At 44.0% G+C, this 17,400-nt stretch overlaps 1 protein-coding gene across 1 annotated transcript in view; it reads right to left on the bottom strand.

Moving 5' to 3' along the window:
* Nucleotides 1–13,074: 13,074 nt before the first annotated feature.
* Nucleotides 13,075–17,400, bottom strand: part of LOC119654514 (zwei Ig domain protein zig-8-like) — a 570,111-nt gene continuing 565,785 nt past the window's right edge. Inside the window, exon 12 of the mRNA XM_038059957.1 lies at nucleotides 13,075–13,523. Coding sequence (XP_037915885.1) covers nucleotides 13,393–13,523 — 131 coding nt within the window. The 3' untranslated portion in view covers nucleotides 13,075–13,392. The remainder of the gene's footprint in view (nucleotides 13,524–17,400) is intronic.

Raw genomic sequence — 17,400 nt, forward strand, 5'->3', positions numbered from 1 at the left:
GGCCGCTATAATGGCACATGATAACGTGACCGCAAGCCCTGCCTTTCGTTCTACTTGGCCTGCGGGGAGAATTTAAATTTTGAATTTTCCCCAGCGATTCTGTGTTCGATACCAGATCAACCCTTTCCACCATTGGACTTTTGTGATTGCTCCGGGACGCCGTGGCCGAATTAAAGTCATCCCCGCCATCCCGTTATTCTTCGATGAAGACTAACACTCCCAAGTACCTCAACGTCTGCACACACGTCTTGGTTCGTGTCGATGGGGTTATTTCATTATTATCGTGATAAAGTTGGATTTGTCAACCTTACCTCAGGATAGGGAGAGAGTAAAAAGGATGTGAAGAGGAAAGAAAAAAATCTCTCCTTAAAAAGTTGGGATGCACCGGTGGTCAAAGGGTAGTATAGGTCCCGGGGCGAAACGTGGATTGGTACCCACGATGGAGCATAAAACCTGGGAAATGCCTGCTGAACCAACACCAACAGCTCTACTACCAAACCCTATCTCCACCTCCACGTGGTGACCGCTGGGAGCTCTTTCTTGACGAAAAGCTGCAGACGGAGAAGGATGAAGGCGAGTCTCCCGCGCCTAAAAACGGGACAAATTGTACCAACTGGTCCTCCAGGTTGGGGGTTGGGTAGGGCTGACAACCCTACACGGAAAACAACCGTTACGAAGCCACAACAGGAGCCTCGGATAGGATGGATATTAAAACGACGGACCCGGCAACGACAAAGGAACAACGATTTGCGCATTTTCTCATGGAACGTGCGCTCCCTGTACAGAGATGAAGCTGATAAGCAGCTAGCCGATACCCTGTCCCAATATAGGGCTGATGTAACAGCGTTGCAAGAGATGCGATGGACAGGGACCGGTTTCCTGGAGAAGAGCCACTACACCATATATTATAGCGGCCATCCAGTAAACCATGTGCTCGGAGTAGGTTTCTTAGTCAGTCAAAAAATGAAACCTGCTGTTATCGGCTTTGAAAGTATAAGCGAACGGCTATGCACTCTGCGCTTGCGAGGCAAGTTTAGAAATATAAGCCTCATAAACGTTCACGCCCCTACAGAGGAGACTGCAGAGTCGGAGAAGGATACCTTCTACGAGGCAGTAGAAAGAACCCTCGAAGCCTGTCCCAGATATGATATCAAAATCATACTTGGGGATTTTAACAGCCAAGTAGGGAAGGAGCCCGTATTCAGGCGATACGTTGGCTCCCATAGCTTACACGAAAAAACAAATGATAACGGACTGCGGACTATTCAATTAGCAGGGTCACACGAAATGGTTGTTGGAAGTACCTGGTTTGCGCGGAAAGCGGTCCACAAACATACGTGGGCCTCTCCAGACGGGACCACTTTCAACCAAATTGACCACGTGTTGATCGAACGCCGCCACCTCTCAGCCTTGATGAATGTCAGAACATATAGGGGGGCCAATATAGACTCGGATCACTATCTCGTTGGCATGGTGCTCCGAGCTCGAATAACAATACCACCTAGAATCCCCTTTGACAATCAGGTGAGAGTGAACACTGAAGCCATCCACAACACAACCCTCCGCGACACCTATAAGAGGGAAATGGATGCCGCAATAACCGCAGTCAATAGAGGACCTGGAGATGAAGCATCAACTAATGATCTTCACAACCACCTGAAGAACGTTATCATGGATACGGCCACAAATATACTTGGCCCCAGCCGCAAAAGGAGTCGGAACGGCTGGTTTGACGATGAATGTAAGCTAGCAACGGAACGGAAGAATGCCGCATACCGAGTAATGTTGCATTCTCAAAGAACGCGGGCACGCGCGGAGACTTATCACGAACTCCGTCGAGCGGAGAAGCGACTTCACAGACGGAAAAAGGAAGCCTGGGAGAACCAACAAGTCTGTGAACTAGAAAAGTACAGGGAGCAACCGCACCAGGCGCGGAAGTTTTACCAACAAGTCAGCAGGATGAAGCCTTATACACCTCGATGCTCATCCTGCCGAGACAAAGAGGGAAATCTGATTTCCGACAGAATGGGCATATTAGAGCGATGGGTTGAGTACTTTGATGAGCTACTGAACAACCAGAACATCGGCGAGTTGGAGGTCCCGCCAACTGAAGACGACGGACAAATACTGCCACCACCAAGTTTAGGAGAAACAGTCCGTGCAATTCATCGGCTAAAAAATCATAAGTCGCCAGGAGCCGATGGAATTACAGCCGAATTGGTTAAATATGGAGGCGACCAGTTACACCAAGTGGTTCATCAACTTGTGCTCAAGGTATGGGACAGCGATTCAATGCCTGACGATTGGCAGCGAGGCATAATCTGTCTCATACATAAAAAGGGAGATATCACACAGTGCAGCAATTATAGAGGTATCACGTTGCTGAGTACCATCTATAAGATATTCTCCACTATCTTGCTAGGCCGGATAGCCCCATACGCCCAGAACATCATTGGCCCATACCAAAGAGGCTTCACTCCAGGCAAATCAGCAACAGATCAGATTTTCTCTCTGCGGCAGGCGATGGAAAAACTGTTGGAATATGGACAACAGTTGCACCATCTGTTCATCGACTTTAAAGCCGCCTATGATAGCATAGCCAGGGTAAAACTGTACACGGCCATGAGGGAATTCGGTATCCCGACGAAATTAATAAGACTGACTAGGCTGACCCTGACCAATGTGCGAGGCCAGATAAAAGCAGCAGGATCACTCTCAAGACCATTTGACATCAACAACGGTCTACGACAAGGGGATGCGCTATCATGCGTCCTCTTTAACCTGGCCCTCGAGAAGGTGATCCGTGATGCTGAGGTGAATGCAAGAGGTACGATCCTCTTCAAGTCCACCCAACTACTGGCCTATGCTGACGATATCGACATCATGGGAAGAACCACCCGAGACGTTCAAACTGCCTTCATCCAGATCGAGCAGGCGGCGCGAGATCTTGGGCTGCACATCAATGAAGGCAAGACAAAATACATGGTGGCAACGTCAGCACCGAAGACGAATCAACCAACAACATCAAACCGCACTGGTCAAACACAAGCACGAACAAGAATAAGGATAGGGGAATACAACTTTGAGACCGTTGACAATTTCTCCTATCTAGGGTCGAAAATCACAACCGATAACAACTACGATGATGAAATCCGCGCACGGTTGTTGTCAGCCAACAGAGCCTACTTCAGCTTACAAAGACTGTTCCGCTCGAAACGTCTCACCATAGGGTCAAAGCTCTTACTGTACAAGACTATGATCTTGCCAGTCCTCATGTATTCCTCGGAAACTTGGGTTCTTAGCAAGAAAAATTGCGAACTCTTGGCCGCGTTCGAGAGAAGAATCCTCCGAAGAATTTTTGGCCCCCTACATGAGGATGGACGATTCCGTAGCCTACACAATGACGAAATCTATGAGCGATACCATGACCGTCCGGTTGTGGATAAAATCCGGCTCAATAGGTTACGGTGGGCGGGTCACTTAATTCGTATGGATGAAGATGATCCCACCCGGAAAGTCTATAAGGGCAATATCTATGGTAGGAAAAGAAGACGAGGCAGACCCTGCCTAAGATGGAGCGATGGCGTGGGCCAGGACGCCAGACAGCTTTTAGGGATATCGAATTGGTGGACCTCGGCGCAAAACCGGGATGTCTGGAGTTCCTTATTAAGGCAGGCCTAGACCGGATACCGGTTGTTGCGCCGTTGATGATGATGATGCACCGAAAAAGGGTTGTTTTCGTATTATAAATGAGCTTATTGTAACGGTAATTATTGCCGCAATGTGCAAGGGCGCTACAAAGGAGGTCGCCCCTTTACTCACACTTCTACACGCACCTAGCTGCCCCTCCATTAACTGTTCACCCCATCTAGGGATGGAGTGAAAAATTCAACCTTTTCCATAATTTTTCCTTGTGCTTGGGCATCAATTGCTTTTGCAAACTTCAAAACTGCATGAATAAACCTAGATACCAGATAGCGTGAAGTAGCCAACGAGCTTTACTTAGGAGATATTGTATCCTTTAATTGTGTGTTTTGTTTATATATTTGCGGAGATACCATTTGCAAAAGATCTCCGAAAGTATTTGGGACTATCCTCAAAAAATTTTCGTAACTCAAGAGGGAAAGATAGAAGGAATTTTTGAATTAGCTTAGCTAAGAGTATCAAGCGATAACAATTGATGCAATAACACTTGAAGACATGTTACTTGTACCACTTCCACGTGGAACTAATGTTTGAACACAATTTTGTGTATGGGAAATGCAATTGTATAACGCACCTTTCCGCATCGCCCAATTGCCCAATTTGTTTGATAATGTATGGACCAATGAACAAGAAAGACTATTTAACTTTAAACAATTCAGGGACTACACGTGTAAGCTAGGGACTTCAGCTTCGTAAAGCCCACAACTGAGAAAACAATATGACTCAATGTACGAAATATTTTACCTGGAAATGGTTGGATTGTTGTAAGTGAAGCTATAGTCTGAGAGTCAGGGGGCCCACTGGAAGATAAGTGCGTGGATGAGCTGTCAACTTCTTCTTTTTCTCTTCTTTTTCTTCAGCCTTTGTCCCGTTTACAAGCGGGGTCGGCTCGTCGTGATCGGCTTCGCCATTTGGCTCTATCGGATGCCTGATCTGGGTGCAATCTCGAGGCTTTCAAATCCCCATCCAGCGTATCAAGCCACCGTTGCTTAGGTCTGCCTTTTGGTCGTTTACCATCGACTTCGATGTTCAGACCAATCTTTGCAAGTGAATTCTCGTTTGCACGAATTGCGTGACCATACCATCGAAGACGCCTCTCTCGCAACTTTTCCACGATCGGTGCAACCCCATAACGATCGCGGATATCCTCATTTCGGATGTGATCTAAACGTGTGACGCCACTAGTCCAACGTAGCATCTTCGTCTCCATTACCGCAAGACGCCGTTCATTGTCTTTTATAGTCGGCCAACACTCAGAACCATTGCGGTAAATTTTAGATTTGAGACGTTCGTTGATACGTCGATCACAAAGGACACCAGTTGTGGAACGCCACTTCATCCAAGTTGCGTTAATGCGTGAAGCAATTTCATAACGCAGCTCTCCATTGGCTGATAGCGTTGACCCGAGGTATTTAAATCGCTCAGTTCTGGGCAGATCACTGCCGCTGACAGTGATTGTACCTGTTTCATGGGGATCGGTCGTCAAAAATTCACTTTTGTTTAAATTCAATCTGAGACCGTGTTGCATGAGGCGATCATTCCATTTTTGAACAAGTTGCTCGAGATCATTTTTGCTATCAGATGCTAGGAAAACATCATCTGCATAAAGCAGTGTGTAGGGCGCTGGACGTTGGATACCCCGTGTGACGGTGTCCATAACAAGGACAAAGAGGAGTGGTGAGAGGGCACTTCCTTGATGAACTCCAACAGAGACACGAAGCGGTTTTGATACACCCGCCATACTTCGAACTTTACTTTTCGGATCGTGGTAGAGCAATTGGACCCAGCGCACGAGTTCTTCTGGCACGAAGTGTTGTCGTAAAGCATACCAGATGAGTTCGTGTGGTACACGGTCAAACGCTTTCTCTAGATCCAGAAAGGCAATGTAAAGAGGGCGATGCTTCTCACGATGTTTCTCCATGAGTAACCGCGCAGCGTGTATTGCGTCAGTAGTTCCGCAGTTCTTGACAAATCCGGCTTGATTCACGGTTATTTCAACGATTTCGCGAATACGGTTGTCAAGAATGCATTCAAAAATCTTCATGGTATGGGAAAGTAACCGGATTGGACGGTAATTTGAACATTCTGCTGGGCTACCTTTCTTTTTCCATATTGGAACAGTGGTACTTTCTTGCCATTCAGATGGTGTTCTTCCTTCCTGAATAACCCGGTTAAAGAATTCACTGAGCCACAGTGTTGGGTCCCAGCTCTTCGCTTTCCAGAGCTCAGATGCGATGTCGTCAGGTCCTGTTGCTTTCCCCGATTTCATTTGTTTTATTGCCTCCTCGACTTCAGTTGCGCTGACTGGTGGAACTGCTCCAAATGTCGGCAATGATTGAACAAAAAACTGGTAACCGAAACAGCTGAATTTTTCGAAGGGTCAACAAATACAGAAAAATATAAAATGAGAGCTAGGTGCAAGATAACAGATTGTCAGAAGATTTCAAGTTGTGAAAACTTCCAAAAATTGGATATTGAGAAAGACTTCTGACAGTTAACCTTTATATTGTTTTCTTCTAAAATAAATTACTTGCCACATATCAGAAGGTAAAGTTGAGGAGATACCGAGAATTCGGAAGTGAACATTTTCAGAAAGGAAAGTGAAAATATCACGAGAATTCGAAGGTGCGTAGTTCGAGGTCATTTTTCCATATGTGACGTAGTGTTCAGTATATCTTGCAATTTTCTTGAATGTTCATGAAGTACAAAAGAAACCGTTATTAAATTGTCAGAAAGCAATCCAGGAGATATATGGGTTGGTATGTATTATATTAGTGGCCACTCTGAGGAGCCGAATTAGGGCTACGGTGCGTCGTTCTGATGCCACGACCTCCTAAGACCATGGCAAGTCAAACCTTTAGAGCCAAGCCGTAACATACCCTGTAACTAGTGGCCTCTTTGAGGCCATCAAAGAATTAGTTTCTAGTGTCCCCAGCCTAGTTCTAGCTGGAGCTGGGCAATCACGAAGCAATGCGAATTGTTGGGTATGCCCAGTCTGGCAGCACAACCCCCTATAGACCAATGCCCCATGCAGACTGCATAATTCTGTATGCATTTACCCGCGGCTGACCCAAAAGCTCTTGTGATCGGGTTTTGCTATAGGCGGACCAGATTCTCCTTGACTAGGGACAGGTGGTAAACCTTCGCTAGCTCAACTCCACGAAGTAATGCGAAAAGATTTCGCCAGAATGTGCTCACCCCGCCCGGCCAATGAGCGAAAACCCATAGGGGGTGATTTAGGACGTGTTGCCCACAACGTTCAGCGCGTCCTTGCACTGCCCCACTACCTTGCAGGATGTCGTCAAGCGGTTCAGACCATTCATGGCCGCTTGGTTGTCGGCGGTTACGCTTGTTGCTGGGATCATTAAACTTAGAGGCACACTGAGGCCATCTACCGTTAATAAGCTTGCTTTAATTGTTTTTCTTGCTCAGCGCCCGCTACCGCAGAACCATACATTAGAATGTGGGAACCACGGTTGTGTACAGGAGGCCGAATCCAGGCGCCCTAACCTTGGTGGTAAATTTATACAAAGTTCACATATTGCAGCCTTTCTCAACGTGACCTCTATGATTACACTCATAACGGAGAAAACATTATATATATATATCTAGGATCTTCAACATAGTCCAGAGTATTTTATAGAATCATTGCCGCGCCTGCTCGCTTTCGGTATGAAAACCACGCACTCCAGTACTACGATATGGAAGAAATGCAGTTCCGATCAATCTCTACAAGTTAAGACACAATCCTACCATCTGGGACTGGAGATTTATATGGGGAGAAGCTTTTTATGGCCTAGCAGATTTTATCCTCGGTACATACCGATTTGATAATCTCTCGCGAATGGAGTTGCCTACCCTCAAGAAAGGATCTGATTCACAGGTCTCCACGTAGGCGAAGAAGTGGATATGAAGTAGCAGCTACAGAATTTCACCATAATTCCGTCCAGGAGGCTTCCAACTTTAAGAAAAGATGGAATCGTGTGCTTCTTAGCCAGCATTTTGTTGAGTCTTGTAGATTCGCTGGTGCTCTCAATCTAATAATAGTCCAGTCACGATCATTTCTTGGCAATTTGGATTAACAGCTCTGTATCTCTTTAGGCAGTCCTTGTATAGCTGTCTTGTACTTGTTCTTGTGTTGGATGTTCAAGACTTCTCTGGTCAACCTCCGGAGGTTAGACAGATTTTCATTCCACCACGGCGGCAATATCTTCTTATTGCATTCTGCGGAGCATGTGACTGTAAAAGCGATTCCGAATGTCCTTTCAAGGGTGCCCGCCTTTGACTGCAATACGCCTGTCGCATGCTTCTTCCCAATTCAAGTAAGATTTCTTCCTGATAACTCGAAAACCCTCCTGGGGCGAAATCTAGAGTGAAAAGTATCTGATCTGACAACGATCTTTGGTCAGGCTTTCTCCAATTTTCAACTCTGAAAGACATATGGTCGGTTAGTAGGGTGACATTAAGTACCTCGTCCCAAACGTCATAGTTCTCTGAGCTAGGAAAATCGAATGTTGGAGTATTGCCTCTGATACACCGATAGATTTGTTTTATAAAAAAATTAAAGACTGAATCACCTCTTCCGTCGACTGCGTCGCAGCCTGCCAACTGGTTGTCCTTCTTTGCTGCTCCGGTGGTAGTAGAATGTTGCAGCTCTTCTGGCGGAGCTGATCGCTCGTGAACTATGAAGGCTGACGTTATATACACTTCTTTCATTCCCGCTTGTTTTAGTTGGATCACAATTAGGTCGCTGGCGCTTAAATCTGGACACAGGAAAACGTGCAGACTCTTCCTCGCAAGAAAACATACTCTAGGTCTGTCCTGTTCAGCGTCTCCTGTTCTGTGGAATAAATTATAATATTTGCTTTGAAGCCCTTTGATGGTCCGGTTTCCTCCGATCCAGAGCTACTGTTCTAGTGTGATGTCGATGTCTTTTTCTAGGAGGAAGATTAGCAGATTATCCGACGCGCACTCCGAGTCATCATCATCAACAAAGGCGCAACAACCGGTATTCGGTCTAGGCCTGCCTTAATAAGGAACTCCAGACATCTCGGTGTTGCGTCGAGGTCCACCAATCCAATATCCCTGCAAGCTGTCTGGCGGCCTGACCTACGTCATCACTCCATCTGAGCCAGGGTCTTCTTCATCTTCTGTTTCTGCCATAGATATTGCCCTTACATACTTTCTGGGCTGTAATATCCTCATAAATACGAATTAATGAAGGCAAGACAAAGTATATGGTGGCAACGTCAGCATCGAAAACCAACCAACCAACAACATCAAATCGCACTGGTCAAACAGAAAGAATAAGGATAGGAGAATACAACTTTGAGACCGTTGATAATTTCTCCTATCTAGGGTCGAAAATCACAACTGATAACAGTTACGAAGATGAAACCCACGCACGGTTGTCGTCAGCCAACAGAGCCTAACTCAGCTTACAAAAACTGTTCCGTTCGGAACGTTTCACCATAGGGTCAAAGCTCTTACTGTGCGAGACAATGATCTTGCCAGTCCTCATGTATTCCTCGGAGACTTTGGTTCTTAGCAAGAAGAATTGCGAACTCTTGGCTCTTAAAGTTGTAGTTTCCTATCTTTATTCTTCCCGTTTGATCAGTGCGATTTGATGTTGTTGGTTGGTTGGTTTTTGGTGCTGACGTTGCCACCATATACTTTGTATTGCTTGCATTAATGTGCAGCCCACGATCTCGCCCCAATCGCCACCTGTTTGATCTAGATGAAGACACTTTGTACGTCTCGGGTCGTTCTTCCAATGATATCGATATCGTCAGCATAGGACAGCAGTTGGGTGTACTTAAAGAGGATCTTGCCTCTCATATTTACCTCAGCATCACGGATCACTTTCTCCAGAGTCAGGTTAAAGAGGACAAATAATAGGGCAGGAATGGTCTCGAGAGTGATCGTGCTGCTTGCAAGATAGCGAAAAATATCTTATAGACGGCACTAACCAACGCGGTACCTCTATAATTCCTGCACTGCGTAATATCTCCGTTTGTATATATGGGTCAGATAATGTCTCGTTGTCAGTCGTCAGGCATTGATTCGTTATTCCACACCTTGGGCTTAAGTTGATGAGCCAGCTGGTGTAATTGGTCGCCTCCATATTTAACCAGTTCGGCTCCTGGCAACTTATAATTTTTAAGTTGATGGAAGAGTACGAACTGTTTCTTCTATACTTGGTGGTACCAGTATTCCTCCGCCGTCTTCAGTTGGCGGGACCACTAACTCGCCGATGTTCTAGTTGTTTAGCAGTTCATCAAAATGCTCATCCAATCATTCCATTCTGTCGGAAATGGGATTTCTCTCTTTGTCTAAGGCGTTGCAGAGATGCTTTGAGCAAGGACCGGTTTTCTGGGGAAAGATCACTACACCATATATTCTAGTGATCATCCTGTAAACCGTGTGTTCGGAAAAGGTTTCTTAGTCAGCCAAAAATGAAACCTGCTGTTATCGGCTCTGAAAACATATGCAAACGGCTATGCACTCTGCACTGGCGAGGCGAATTTAGACATATAAGCCTCATTAACGTTCACGCTCCTACAGATGAGATTGCAGAAGGATACCTTCTACGAGGTAGTATAACAAACCCTCGAAGCCTGTCGCAGGTATGATATCAAAATCATTTTTGGGGGTTTTAACAGCCAAGTAGGGATCGAGCCCGTATTCAGGCGTTACGTTGGGTTCCATACCTTACGTAAGGATACCTATGATAACAGACTGTGAATTATTCAATTAGCGGTATCATACGAAATAGTTGCTGGAAGTACCAAAAAGGAGTCCACAAACGAACGTAGGCCTCCCCAGATGGGGCCACTTTCAACAAAATTGACCACGTGTTGATTAAACGGCACCATTTTTCAACCTTGATGAATGTGGGAGCATATAGGGGGTGAATATAGTCTCGGATCACTATCCCGTTGGCATAGTAATGAAGTGAGAGTTAACACTGAAGCCATCCGCAGCAGAACCCTCCGTAACAGCTATAAGGGGGGAATGGTTGCCGCACTTTGAGTGTTTCAGTTTTATTTGTGTTACCCTCAGCATGATTTGTCTGCGAGGGCGTTTGGTAAGTCTCCGTCGGACCGTCACTCTCCATTTATACGGATCTGGAAAGCTTGGTTGTTCGTCTGGGGTTCCTCTTCTTATATGACTATCCAGTGGTCCATGGGAATCCTGGGATATTAAGGGCGCAGGTACTGGACGAGTTTGTTCTTATTTGGTAACTTTGATAACTTTGAGTTTTACGCCCTTCTAGGTGTCTGATTTTAGGGACGTTTTTATCGAAAGAGACATGGGTCACCTAGGAGAAATGAAAAAGAGGATGCATCTCTTCGTTCATAAGATGCTTCATCACCATGGCCTGAACACTGGTCCAAGCTTTCGGTGAAAGTTTGCGCTAGCTGAATTACAATTTGCGAGTGCCACAAGTTTTCTCTTTGACCTCGTCTTGAAATTAATTACTCTTCAAGTCGGTAGGTTTTTGCTTTCTGCTGGTTTCACAGGTGTTTGTTTTTGGTTTCTTCGACAATCGCCCTGGTTTTTATCAAGGTCCTGTTCATCACGCTCCTCAGTATTGGCCTCCGTATTCTTCGCAGTCTTCTTCAGGATATGTGTGGCCTTCTGATACTGGCTCTTGAGCAGGAGTCCAGTGGACCTCCTTTTCTTTGCTGGCTTCCGGTGGTCAAAATTAATATCGGCCCTTTTTTTTCATTAGATTTTCGACGGCTAGAGATTATTTTGGCTTTTATTCGCAAAGTCAAGCGGGAAGCCTTGTTTCCACAGCTCCTCATTGTTGGTTTCGGCAGAGCGGGGTTGGGTTCTGCGTCCTGCTTGGTGGCCCGTCGACAGTCGGTTTCCAGTTGTCACAACAAGAAGGCCGTATGGGAACTTGCCGAACTATGCAATCGAAAACAAAGGCATAATTAGACGACGCCGCCCAGAAGATCTATGCGCGATGATTGGGTACAACCCAGACCTGTCAGAACTTTTTCTCGACATCTGTAGATAATGCCACCCTGAATTGACTGAACACAAAAGTATGTGAAGTAGGCAGACTGAATCTTTGGTCCGCCATTCAATGAACCTTCACTGAACATTGGCGGCGAGGCATTAAAGACAATTCGGCCACTACGAAAAATCCAAAAAATTCCTTACCATAGAATAATATCCTTTATCAATTAGTGGACAGTTTTTGTCAAATCGAATTTAGAATTCTCTGGTTGATCGGGACTCTCCACGTTGCAACAGACGCCATCTTGCCTTCGTTTAAACTCGGTTTATCACGGATCTGTTTATATAGCGTCCCAGGCTAGTCACCAGCGGAGTTGTCTTTGACGAATTGTGAATGCGTAATTCAGAAGACTTAGACATGTAAGCACAGTTCAAACCTCCATAAAAGGACAATGACTACAAGTCGTACTTACAGCGACTGAAAGTATCATTAGCGAAATATTCATAAAATTTGGAATCACAAGAATAACTGAATCATTTTGTTCCCTGCGAATTTCTATCTCTATTCAAGCTGCCTTCCAACGAAAAGAGTATCCTACGGGCTCACTATTGTCCGTCAGTTCTCCGTTGGAAATTTTCTGGGAAAATGTTAGCGTTGAGAAAATTTACCTGAATGTCAATATAATTTTATTGTTTTTAAGTGCGGCATGAGAATAATGAATCTCTGGCTTGAATTCTGCACAACCTGCGATATTAAAGAAAATTTATTTCAAGATGGAAAGTTGGCGAAGTGTTCTGCGTCTCAGATCAAAGCTCTCATTGCCTTTATTAAGTGTTTCGTGGATTTTTCCATTTCTCATTCTTTGTTATTTTTTATCTAGAGATAAAAACACGCCATGTTAATGTTTTCGTCGGAAAAGTTATTACTTTCTTAGGACTTATTTGCATATTGTTTGCAGCAGTAAGCAACTTGGTCCCAACTTTTTTATTTCGCATTTTAATATCTCGAACGCGTGGTGTTTCCCCCTTCCCTAATATCCAAATATAATAACTCAGGGATGCACAAAAAAATTACATTGATGAATAAAATTTGCACAAAAGCATGTCCTTCGCAAGCGTGATGACCCAAAAATGGGCACATGACTCATTAACATATCCTTTGAAATGGAAATCGGCTTGAAAGCAAGTAGTCAGCTAATTAAGCACAATGGGTTGCAGGGATCTGTCGCTCGTTTCCGCCTTCCGCCAGCCGATTATACATGACCATATTCGTTTTAATTGAGTTCAGTAATTCTGCCTTCTGCACTTAGCTTTTTGCAGGCTTTCAACCTGGAGCGATGGATCCTGGAAAGAGTCAAAATAATGGATGCATGGAAGTGTACAGTGAAAAACACGGGCTCGTAGAGATAACTAAATATTTATTTTTAAAAAACTTTTCATCTGAATTTGTTTGGTGCGTTCATTAAATGTATTCTCCTTTTAGTTTTACGTTGTTTCAAAGTTACAGATTAACACAAAAATATTACAAACTTCTCCTCGTGGGATTCGATACTACCTGCTGCGAATCCAGATTATACTGGAGTTCGGTATATTTTCTAATTTTAACATAATCGTAAATGATTTAATTACATTATTTTAACAGATATTTTGTTTATTTTTTGGTTTCTTTCTTTTTTAATTTAATTACATAGTATTTGCTTTATAGTTAAGATCTATTTACAACTTGTTTACGTTTAGGACTAGAGAGAGTCTGTGAAACATCACGCCTAATATGAAAGTAATCATTATAAAGGAAGGATAGTAGGTTGCTGTAAGGGTGCCCTTCTGAATCGCTGCTGGCTGCTCACCTGGAAGAAGAAATATTTAAATTTTATAAAAATCCATCTTTGGAAAGAAAGGGTATATTTTAAAGTTAGGTAAATGATATGATTCCAACCTATCATGAAAAAGTGCTTTAAGAAGTAAATACGCCGAAGAAGGTAACAAATAGTATAAACAATAAAGAAGGGAGCAGTTTCTTCCCCAAATTCTGAACTCAATGAAATAATACCATCGAAATTTAACCAAACCAATCAGATCTTCAAAGAAATTCGATTTGTCATTTTGCCGTAGAGGATAGGATCCATATTTTCTCATACTGTGAAGACAAAATCGAGGAATTGACTGTCATTATGTTCTCAAACGAGTCGGGAAACCGGAAGCTTGATGCTTCAGGTATAAAAGGTTTTGTGTTTCCCTATGTAAGGAGCATAACGTAGTTCTCCATTGGTGTTCTTTTGATCGACGTATCAGCGCACGTCCCAAATCTAAAATTTACTGCAATGTCGTCCGTCTGCCCCTGTCTATAGTTCTGAGTGTTGGCCGACTATAAAGGACAATGAACGGCGTCTTGTGGTAATGGGGACGAAGATGCTGAGTTGGTGGCGTGACACGTTTTGATTACGTCCGAAATGAGAATATCCGCGATCGATATGGGTTTACACCAGTCGTGGAAAAACTGCAAGAGAGACGTTCTTGATGGTGTGGTCACGTAATTCACTCTAACGAAAATTCAACAACCAGTATTGGTCATAACATCGAAAGCTATGGTAAGCAACCAAAAAGCCGGCCAAAACAATGGTGGCTTGATACGCTGGATGGGGATTTAAAGGTCTCGAGATTACATCCTGATCAGGCATTTGATAAAATAAAATGACGAAACCGATCACCACGAGCCGACCCCGCTTGTGAACTGAAGGCTGAAGAAAAATAAAAAGATGTGAGGAGCGACGAGTGCACGACAGCTCCGTGTAATATAGCTAAAAATTCCATTGCTCTCTATTTTCTAGAAAGCGATTTAAATAAATCATTTGATGGAAAGCCCTGTGGTGATAATGGTCAACCTCATACGCTTCACACTCTGAGTTTAATAATAAATAACTGAGACCTTTAATTTGATACCCCACATGACTATATTTGATGAAAAAAAAATTTACACCCCCCTTTTACATGTACACAAAACCTTAAAAAGAGGTGTGGGGGAGTAAACAGAAGGATTTTATTGAAGGATCAGGAGCCAGGAATGACTGAAATCATGTGGACCAGCAACAAGAAGCAAATATACTTTAAAGAGTGAAATTGGCCAATGGATTACAAATAATATCAGAGAGCATGTAATATCTGCAGTTTCGAGGGAAGTAGATCATTTCGTTTCTTTATCGTGCAGCATAGACCTGATGAGAGATCTGTTCGCTTGTATGCATCATTTGTTCTTTTCCTTCTACATAGTACCATTTAGCACCTCCATTATCCCCTTTTCAAATTCCTAAACCCAATCCTGAGTCGGCATTACACTACATTTACAAAAACATTAAACTGTGTGAGATATTCACTTCTAGATGATCATTTTCATTTCTCTTCTAAATTTTTATAACAAGACACTTTAAATACTTAAAAATTGCTCAAAATCATATTAACCTATTTAATCATTATCCAATTGCCTATATCACCTATTTTTCAATACATAAACATGAATGGTAACGTGTTCTTTTCATCGGCCAGTTAAGTAAATGCCTATGCGGACGTGCCACCAAATGCATTTTTCCTAGCGGATCGGCTCAGGCCGCTGCGAGTATTTATTTGTTTAGGATTGCTGCGAAACTGCTAATGGATGTTGCAGCCTGAAACCATTATTGTTAGAAGTGTAACGGAAACTTTGTGGCTATTGTTCGAGCAAAGCACTGTTGATGCTTATCTTTGACGAGCGAACCAAGGAAATTAGCGAGATGCTCGGGAATTACAAATCGCAGGATTCGTTGGAAAAATAGACTTAATAGAGATTAGGCTTTTGGAGCGAATTTCGTTCAGATTTCTTGGTTTTTCCTTTCCCCCCCTTGGTATTATGAAAATCTATCGATAATCATCGTTTCCACTGAGATAGTGTTCCTTGTTCCTTGGATTTGTTTGCCAAGAATAGGAATAGCTCCAGATACATAGCAAAACATACCGTAGAACAAGAAAATTGCTTGGAGCGACATTAACACTAATTCCAAGCCAAGGCGACATTGAGTTAAGTGTCGTAAAAAGTGAAATAGGAATATTGAAGAAGACGCAAGAACGCGGGCACCTGCAGAGACTTATCACGAACTGCGTCGAGCGGAGAAGCGACTTCGACGGAAAAGTGAAGGCTGAGGAAACCAACAAGTGTGTGAACTCTAAAAGCACAGGGAGCAACCGCACCAGGCCCGCAGGTTTCACTAAAAAGTCAGCAGGATGATGCCTTACACACCTCGATGTTCATCCTGCGAAGACAAAGATGGAAATTTGATTTTCGACAGAATAGGCATATTGGAACGATGGGTTGTGTATTTTGATGACCTGATCAATGCTAACTGAAGACGACGGACAAATGCTATCACCATGAATCATACAAAAAACAGTCCGTGCAATTCATCGGCTTAAAAGCCATAAGTCGCTAGGGGCCGATTGAATTACAGCCGATTAAATTACAGCCGAATTGATTAAATATGTAGGCGACCAATTACACCAAGCGGTTCATCAACTGATGCTCAAAGTACAGGACAGCGAATCAATGCCTGACGACTGGTAATGGGGCATTGCCTGTCCCATATATAAAAAGGGGGATATTATGCAGTGCAGCAATTATAGAGGTATCACGTTGCTATAAGATATTCTCCGGTATCTTGCTAGGCCGGGCAGCCCCATACACTCAGGACATCATTGGTCTATACCAAAGAGGCTTCACTCCAGATAAATCAGCAACAGATAAGATTTTCTCTCTGTGACAAGCGATGGAAAAACTGTTGGAATATTGCCATTAGTTGCTCATCTTTTCATTGACTTTAAGACCGCCTATGACAGCATAGCCATGGTAAAGCTGTACACGGCCATGAGAGAATTCGGTACATCTACAAAATTGTTAAGATTGACTAGGCTGGCCTTGACCACTGTGCCAGGCCAGATAAAAGTAGCAAGATCACTCTCAAGACCATTCAACATTAACAACGGTCTAAGACAAGGGGCGAGTACAATGGGCCAACACGGCATGAGTGGTCAGAAGCTGTATCTTCTCTCCCACCACACACACAAGACAAGGGGACGCTCTATCAACCTGACCCTGGAGAAAGTGATGCTGATCTAAATGCGAGAAGCACCATCCTCTTCAAGTTCACCCAACCACTGGCCTACCCTGACGATATCGAAATCATGGGAAGAACCACCCGAGATGTAGAATCTACCTTCATCCAGATCGAGCAGGTGGCGCGCGATCTCGGGCTGCACATTACTGAAGGCAAGACCAAATACATAGTGGCAACGTCAGCGCCAAAACCAAAATCGAAAGAAAGAACAACATCGAGTCGCACTGGTCAAACGAAAACAATGAAAATAGAAGACTACAACTTTGAGACCGTTGAAAATTTCTCCTATCTAGGGTCGAAAATCACAACCGACAACAGCTATGGCGATGAAATCCGCGTACGGCTGTTAGCAGCCAACAGAGGCTACCTTAGCTTAGCAAAACGTCTCCACGTAGGGTCAAAGCTCTTACTGTACAAAACAACCTCCATAGTGGTGGCACCGGGTTTGCCGGCCGTGATGCGGTAGACGAATGCTCCAAAGGCCTAACCAGGGCGATCAGACCCGAGTCTATACGGGGACTCATCTGAAGTGGTAATTGGCCACGAAACCTTACCAGGGGTATACTGGTACCATGGGAACCGGGAT

The sequence above is a fragment of the Hermetia illucens genome, chromosome 1 (assembly GCF_905115235.1).
Source record: "Hermetia illucens chromosome 1, iHerIll2.2.curated.20191125, whole genome shotgun sequence".
NCBI lineage: Eukaryota > Metazoa > Arthropoda > Insecta > Diptera > Stratiomyidae > Hermetia > Hermetia illucens.